Here is an 8,915-nt window from a genome sequence, read left to right as displayed (position 1 = left end):
AAACTTCGACCTAAGAACACCGCTGCAAATTAAACTTCACAGACAGGTGGAACTGTTTTATTATACATTTTATTCATGTTTCAAAAATACTGAGACACTTTACATCCAGTTAGTTCACATTTGCATGCAGCTCAGTGGTGGACTGTACTTTATAAAGTATTTTTTTACTATACTTGAGTATGTCCATTTTCTGCTTCTGTACACTTCACTACATGTCAGAGGGAAATATTGTACTATTTACTCCACTACATTTATCTGACTGCTAGTTACTAATTACTTTATAGATTAAAATCGTACACACGAAACCTATGAATGCTTTATTATATATGATGCATTGTTACAGACCAAATTACCCAAAAGTAGAGAAATAGAAAGCCTCAGTAATAGTATTCACATAATATTACATGGAGTACTACGATATTTATAGGAGCCATTCTGGTGCATAATGAGTACTTTTACCTTTGATACTTACAGTCAATTTTATTTTTAATTTAAGTATTATTTTAAATTTACATTTTTGATATTAGTTCTTTTACTGAAGTAAAGGATCAGAATATTTTGTCCACCCTTCTTTTGAGCATTGCGATGTGGAAGAATAGTAAACATCAACGTTTTTCATACTGTATTACATCACTTTTCTGGCGTGAACACAGAATTCGAATGTTGTATAGACTTTATTTTTTTCTTAACCTAGCATTGATTTTCATGAACTACTGTCTCGTGCAGTCTGACTCTCTGCCAGCTTCTCTCCTCTTCTGCTGGGCTTTGAACTCTTCATGTTGTCAAATCCCGGCCTCAGATATTCCTGTTTCATGTAACACGAGCTGCTCTTGACCCCGACTGAGGCAGGCCTTAGATAACACACACACACACACACACACACACACACACACACACACACACACTGGTCGGTTTCCCAAGAAGACTGTGTGCTAGTTGACGTCAGCGGGTCAGCCTGGGCAGCCGAGATTATTTGGGATACAAATTAAGAGGCAGGAGAAGTAACTTCAGGACCTTTTGTTGTGAACCACAGCTTGTTTTGTTTTTTTGCAGTTCTCTGCTTATCATTATGGCGTTACATGCACTTGATATTCCCAGTATGATTACATATGAATAACCATTTCTAAGGGATTTGTGTGGCGCTGAAATAAAAACCAGAATGTGAAAGATAATCACTGAACATAATCACATTATCAATACCATTCACTGTTCTGAAACTGCTCAGCTACAAGTGACCACACCATGTTACTGAATGACCAGGTCAAAGGTTAGCTGAGAGCATGAGGACACAAACACGCTCAAGTGGAGCAATTTGATTTAATACTTATACTAATTTGGACTCAAACCTTGTCTGTAAAATATTATTCAGGCTTTTGCAACAGTACAAAAACACACAGCTTACATAATCTTCAATCTATGAGGACACAAGTACAAGCTCTTTCTTTTTTTTTTTTCCAAGTGTGACTTACTAAATCTCTACTAGGCTTTTCTTTCAGTGCTTCCTATACTGGCCCGTACATTGTTAAGCTTAATAACCTTACATATACAAAAAAAAGATTAAAGCTTTAGGAAAAAAGAAGATTGAAAATGGAACAAGCAAAAGCTGCAGATGGATATCAGCCAAAGTGGCGCTCTAATCATCTGCAAAGATGGAGCCGAGAGGGAGAGAATCATTTTAAACTTTGACGTTGGTGCAGTGCTCTGCTGCCACCCAGCAGCACACAGCAGTACTGCAACATATGCTCGTCCGAAACTAGGTTTTCTTACCCAAATCCTAATTATTCACATGTTAAAGCTGGATATATGTTAAGATTATTTCAACTAAAGATGAGAAAAATTGCTGCACGTTAAGGATTTTTTAAAGGGTTACTTTAAGAGCACGCCTGAGGTGCCAGGGGGGGGTCATTTCATGTGTTTTTTACCACTAAAACAAGTCTGTGAAATGGAAAATAGTCCTAATAAGAACAGTAAAATGACAGAAGACAAGCATGGCTCAGTGTCGAACCAGTCGACCTAGAACCCAAATTACTTCCTTCCACTGCTATACAAAAAACACACTCCCTGACTCTGATGTCATTTGTTTCAGCCAACGTTTGGTCTGCTTGTTGAAACTGGTCCAGATGTGTTCACCAGTCCTGACTGGACTTCTGCTTGATGAATTTTAGGCACACGTAATAGAGCGCCATGAAGACCAGACAGACTGCCAGCAGGACCAGATAGCACGAGTACAGAGGATACTGGTTCATGTTCATGGCCTCCACCACCTCAAAGAGAAACAGAGAGGGTTACGCGATGAGAGGGGTGTTGGTTTGACCATGTGCAGCACATGGGTTTTAATAGTTGTGTTCATTTATGTACAATTATTGCCAAATATTGTGGTTTTCAATATTATAACTTGGAGTGAAAATAAAAAGGAAAATCATACTCTTACACTAAAAAAACTGCACAACCAGAACTATTCAGAAAATGGACAGAGTGAAACTGTTTGATTAACACCCACATATGCTTCTGTATTTGTGTTTTTCGTTTCTAACTCACATGTATGCCGTTAACATTGATGGTGATGTTTCTGATGGTGACGGGGTACATGTTGCCACTGAACTGCACCTGCAGCATGCCCTCAAAACCCCAACGCATGAAGGAGGCGTGAGAGAACCACGAGGCCACTGAAAAGTCAAGAACACGCACAGGTATAAACACCACAGACTGGCCAGCCGTTCTCCATCCTCACACAAAAAAACGAATTCATCTCCTCACCGAGCCACATGTTCTCCAGGCTGATGACGAAGCCTCCGGTCAAATAGAAGACAGTGAAAAAGGAGTTGCCCATGAAGGCTGAGGTCTGCAGGGTGGGCAGCGCGGCAGCTACAAACAGAGCCATGGCTCGGCTGCAGTAAACCATCAGCCACACCAGCAGGAAGTTGAGCAGGAAACGGTCCGGAGCCTCGTTGAGACCGGCCAGCCAATAGATGGGCAGACCGTACACCAGGGTGAACACGCAGTGCTCTGGTAGCTCCCCCAGGATCTGAATGTGGGGAATGCATACGTTCAAATGAAAATAAAAAATAATGAGAAATTCACACATTCTGGATCCTTGATTCTAGCTGCTGTATTTGCATGGAGACATGCTTTCGACACTGAAGAGGGTCTCCAGCATGGAGCGAGGCTGACCCCTACTGGAGATCACTGTGGCTTACCTTGGCAAAGAAGTAGGAGGTGACGGAGTACATGCCGTCCTCCAGCTCGTGGTAGAGCATGGCTCTCTCGGTGTGACCTGCAGAGAACATGACGTTATGACCTCCAGTATCAGGGTGCCTTAAAGATTGTAACTGTTCCTCAGTTTGTTGCTTGCTGATACACAATACAGCAACAAATATCAAAAGTTAAGTAACAGTATTCAACAGATTCTGGGTCTTTTCAACGTCAAAAATATAATTTTGTGCTGCTGTTTTTGTTAACATTTCCATTTGTTTCAGTTTGTCTGTATGCAATATGTTGTGATGCTTGGTATAATGGCTATGCTTGTGCAAATTAGTTGTCCCATATGTGTTGCAGCGCCTCAAAAGAATAATATCAAAAATATTGAAACAAAATATATGATGTAGAAAACACATTTTGTAATGTAAAGTTTGTTCAGAGTGAAGTTTCAGAGTCCTCTGCTCACAATATTTTCAATATTGCTCCTAATAAAGAAAAATCTATTTCTGCGGTGTCAGCTCGTTCACTGTCCATCAAAAAAAAGATGCTGGAAAAGATTCATTATGAATGTGAATTTTGTTAACTGCTCGACTGATTTGCAGACTGACAGCTGCTGTTACTCACATTTAGCTATGACGTCCAGCACCACAGCGAACGGGGTGAGAGCTCCGATCATGTAGAGGAGGGCGACTGTGTCCTGAATGGACAGACGCTCTTCTCCTGCCCCGTAGTAGAGACAACCGACCAGCAGTGACATGAGGAGGGCCTCGAAGCCGTGGACGAATAGGGTGACCAGGTCTCTGAAGTCATTGTACATGTGACGCCTGAGGGAGAAGATAAACACAACGGAGATTTTATCTTGTTGTGATATTTGCTGATATTTATCTCTCACAATAACCAATAAACAACCAGCTACAATAAGATGAAATTGGGAGTTTATGAAAACCAGTTTGCACTGTATCTAAGTCTGTCTGTAAACCACTGCTGTTATACATCTTCGTGAGTTGTTCTCACCTGATGAGGATCGTAAATTGGTGAAGTCGGCCAGGTAGTCTGTTACTCTGCTTGGAAATAGTGATTACTTCCTCTCCTTCAACATTGGTCCTCTGCTGAGGGCTGCAGGCAGGAAAACAGTGACTGAGTTAGCACACTGGAGCCAGTTTCCAAAACATTATTAACATTAAAGCATGAATCTAGACATTTTTTTTTTTGCGTCCAGAGCTAAAACTCAATTACAAAACACAAAAATACTTTTGCCTCTGAAACGGGTCGCTGAAAACACAGCTACGTTTTTGGGTAGCAAGTTGTTCAAGCAACCCACAAATGTCATGTAGCTGCTGCTTCTGTAAGTGAGACCCCAACCTTGCCTTTACATCAAGTTATTTCATTGCTAGGGAGAAGGGAGGTAAAAGTTGGGGAAAACATGTGAATGTCTAAGTAAAGAAAAGGTGAAGAAAAGAGGGCAAACTGAAACACACTGCTACCTCTCAGTTTGTGTTGGTTCTGTGTTGGTCCCGGCTGGTTTCCACATGTGAGTGTCTGTGTCTCGGACCTTTTCCATGAACCGCTCAGCCAGAACTGTGGAACGCTCCAAACACTCGGCCTCTCGCTCTGGACTGCGCCGGTCTATACTGATCAGATCAACTGGACACATAAAATAAAAAAGAAATAGTGTTACAAAGAAGAATGTGTCACAGTTGACTCATTGGATGTTTCAAGATTTATACTATTTACCATTAATCTGATCGAGTTTTGACAAATTTAAAGCAGTCTTTCTGCATTGGTGTCACCTTTCTTGGTGCTAAATGTCCTGTCAGAGATGGCTGGGCGCTGAAATATCAAACACTTCTCGATGCTGTTTTGACAGCTTTCTACACACACTAACCATAGAAGTCAGAGGGGTTGCAGTATCGGGGGCAGGGGTATCCGAGGGTAGTGAAGTAAGGCACCATGTCACGAGCGGCGCCGCAGTAAACGGCCGAACCCGACGACAGCAGGACAACGAGGTCGAAGAGCTGGAAGATGTCGGACCGAGGCTGGTGGACCGACAGCAGGACTAGACGGTTTCCCCGAGCCAGGCGGGACAGCGTGATCACCAGGTTGTGGGCTGTGAAGCTGTCCAAACCTGACGTGGGCTCGTCCAGAATCAAAATACCTGAAATGTAAAAAAACACCAGTTCAATAATCCATAAAAAAAACTTCCGTCTTGTTGTTGGGATCCACTGGTGGTAAAGGGGTTGTGGCAATGCAGGATGGCTGGGGCCTGCGATATCTAATGGGATTCAATCTTATCAGGACAGGCAATAGTGGATAATACTTATAATTATATAAGTATATATAATACTTGTAATTCTGTTAGTTAATGTTATTGTATCTAACAAGGGGTAACAGTGTTGAAGGCAAAATGTAAAACCTCAAACACACAAAGAAAATGGCAGCTATAAAATTTCACAGTATGTCATAAATGTCGAAAAAAGTAATTGTATTGTAAGACAAAAAAAATCGTAGTATCATATGTCATTAAAAAGTCATAAAACATTTGTTGTATAATATGCCATAAAAAAAATAAGTCATAAAAAGTGATAGCATAGTAAGTCAATAAAAATGTCACAGTATGGCATTAAAAAATCCTGAAGTCGTAGTATAGTATGTAAAAAATGTCATAGCATGTCATAAAAATATTATAAAAAGTAATTGTATAATATGTCATTAAAAATATGTCATGAAAAGTCATAGAGCCATAAAAATGTCATAAAACAATATACTGTATAATGTGCCATAAAAAGAAAAAGAAAGCCATTATTTTCTTTGCCTGTAGGTGGCAACATAAACATATATCTGCCGGTCTAAACTGCTACTACGACTTTCCTTTCCTGTAGGTGGAAAAGGTTGATGTGTAAAAAAAACTCTGGCAACAACTGAACAGTCCCACCTGAGGAGAATCTGCCTGCTAAATGTGACCAAAACTTGAAATATGGGATTTTATGATTAAATTACAAGCCAGTTCGAGAAAAGTTAAAAATAATAAAAACTTAAAAATGAAAGCAAAAGGGGAAAGTCAAGAGTCTCACCGGGGTTCCACAGAAGTTGGACAGCTATACTGACTCTCCTCCGCTCCCCTCCAGAAACGCCCCTCACGTAGTCGTTTCCCACCCTGGTGTGAGCACACTGCCGCAGCCGCAGCTCTGCGATGACATCATCCACCTGTGACAGAAAACAGCACAACGTTTTTTACTCGTAACTTATCAAATCTGTCTTTCATAAAAAAAAAAGATTGCCATCAGATTTTGGTCCAAATGGAGATTATACGTGTTTTTATACGAGTGTGACCTCTCACGTATGAGGCCAGTGCTTTTTATTACAAGGTGTCCTCATGGTGTGTACATTCTTCGCTTGGCTTCATCTTACCCTCTGGTCCCTCTGGGCCTGTGTGAAGTGGGTGGGGAGCCTCAGTTTGGCAACAAAGGCCAGAGTTTCACGGACAGTGAGGTGAGGAAGAAGGCGGTCGTCTTGGCGGACATGAGCGATGTTCTTCTTCACCAGCTGCGGCGTGTTGGGCTTCCCGTTAATCAGAACCTGACCGGATGTCATCGCACCGGCCTCATCGCGACATGTTATTATGTCGAGCAAAGACGTCTTACCACAACCTGGGAGAAGATGATTATGTATTTAAAGCAATAATGAAGCATCAAACACAAATCACTAAAAATATGAACTAAGCAGTGAGCAGCGTCAGAAGGCATGTAGCCTACTACAAGAAGTTTGAGGCATTAGTTAGTCTCAAAACATAGCAGATGTTTTCTTGCTTTCTTTCTAGTTCATGCAGCTGGAGTCTAAAGAAAGACAACATTTGTATTGTTTCTCTGTTGTGCAATACGTTTCATGTAATTGAAGCTTTGGTTGTCAATGTTAAACGTGCTGCTGACTTGAGGTCCTTGACAGCAGGTTCAGCTGTGTGTGTTTGTGTGTGTGTGTGAGTGTGTGTGTGTGTGTGTGTGTGTATGTGTGTATCACCTGAGCTGCCAATGACTGCCAGCATTTGTCCGCTGCGGACTCGGAGGCTGAGCTTGTTGATGGCTGTCTGCTTGTTCCCTTTTATCTCCCACGGCAACTTGAACTCTGATAACCTCTCGTACCACGGGATCTGAGCCGCTGTGTCCACCTGCGAGCACACACACACACACACACACACACACACACACACACACACACACACACACACACACACACACACACTTGCACAATTAACACATATACAGCAACATGCACATCTGCAATAAAACATGCAACAGTTAAAAGCTAAAGATAACTGTGCACGAGAGCAGAGCGGCTGCCCGACAGTTACCTCATAGTGCAGGTTGTTGACTTCCAGCTCATTGCACCCTCCGCTGTAGGTGAAGTAGAGACTGCTGTCTTCTTCAGACGAGAACAACTCGGTGTCTCGATGCTGTTAAAGAGGAGCAGACAGGTCAACTAGTTTCAGAGAGACAAGCACTCATTCAAAGTTTTTATCTGTATCCATATTGAGACTAATAACAAACTGAAAATAAAGATCCGTAAGAGTGATAAAACCCTTTTTTGTTATAAAAGCATTATTTTAAAGTTGCCTAATGTTTGAATAATAATAATTGATGAATTGATTTTTGCTTGCATGTTCACTGTGTCTGTCATTTATTTAAGGACCACTGTGTGCATGCAAGAGCATGTTTGAGTGCATCTTTGTGTGTGCAAACAGTTTCCTGAAACCTTTTGTGGGTCCACAGTCCATTTGACAATGTCACTAAAATCACCATTATGTAATCCCTAAATGTTTCCACAAAAACAAAGTCAGAATGCAGCACATGTTCACTATACAGGGTTACATTGAAATAACTGTAGATGTCATGTAAAACAGCTGGTGGGACTTCTAGTGATATGAACATACAGTTTTCAGACCCTCTTGGTTCCTTTTCTTTATCACATTAATGTGTTCCTTGTTCAGGCATTCAAAATGTTGTTCATGCAGCTCTTCTAACCAGTTATTGTCAGATGTGATAACTGAAATAATACAGTAAAGCCTGTGGAAAGCATACTTCTCCAATGCTCTTAAAGCATACTTGAGATCAAAGTAAAATAATTATAGTGCTGATCTTTTCAGACTGGCATGGCCTAGTGAAGTATGGTTTTACAAAAGGTGACACTTAGAGAGTTAGTAAAACCGTCACAAGTATTTTCATTGTGGGAGAACTTGGGGGGGAAATTAATTATAAATAAACTACAACATAATGTATATTAGCAGAGGAACTTGTGATCCCATGTAATGAACTGACCTGTGAGGAGCTGTGTGTATGATTAAGGCCAGCATCTGTGTCCATTACGATGCAAGCTGCTGGTTGACGTTTGTAGGGTCAAGAGGTCGATGCTCCCCTTTTTCTTCTTCTGTTCGGTTCCTCTCTTTTTCTCTCTATGGGTACCTGCCTGTGTTGCTGGTTGTTCGGCCGTTGTTCCCCTGTTCACCGTTTCTTCTCTCTGTTAGATCTTTGACTCCAGTCCAGCTGAAGATCTCCTCTTGTCTCAACGCCTTCTGTCTCAAAGCGTCCACGTTCATGTCACGTCAGTTCTTCATCTGCTCCTGTTACTCGTAGCTTCTCTGGTCCCAGTACTCAACTTGAGGACTGATGTGAGACAGTCAGCCAGTCAATCTACTTTTTTTTTTTTTTGGGCTTCTTTATAGAGCT

General features: G+C 41.4%; 1 protein-coding gene across 1 annotated transcript; it reads right to left on the bottom strand.

The window, feature by feature from the left end:
- Positions 1–304: 304 nt before the first annotated feature.
- Positions 305–8,599, bottom strand: abcg8 (ATP-binding cassette, sub-family G (WHITE), member 8). Its single transcript, XM_068731838.1, has 13 exons — positions 8,508–8,599; positions 7,544–7,645; positions 7,213–7,360; positions 6,607–6,845; positions 6,270–6,402; positions 5,084–5,353; positions 4,683–4,842; positions 4,213–4,314; positions 3,823–4,022; positions 3,198–3,274; positions 2,758–3,025; positions 2,539–2,666; positions 305–2,264 (listed from the first exon to the last, which is right to left on the bottom strand). The coding sequence occupies exons 1-13, from the start codon at positions 8,550–8,552 to the stop codon at positions 2,127–2,129; spliced, it is 2,010 nt and encodes a 669-aa protein (XP_068587939.1). The 5' UTR covers positions 8,553–8,599; the 3' UTR covers positions 305–2,126.
- Positions 8,600–8,915: the final 316 nt, after the last annotated feature.

Source organism: Cebidichthys violaceus, unplaced genomic scaffold (assembly GCF_023349555.1).
Source record: "Cebidichthys violaceus isolate CVI_PGR_0920_01 unplaced genomic scaffold, fCebVio1.0.p SCAF_54, whole genome shotgun sequence".
Taxonomy (NCBI): Eukaryota; Metazoa; Chordata; class Actinopteri; order Perciformes; family Stichaeidae; genus Cebidichthys; species Cebidichthys violaceus.
This window is presented reverse-complemented; position numbering and strand designations above follow the sequence as displayed.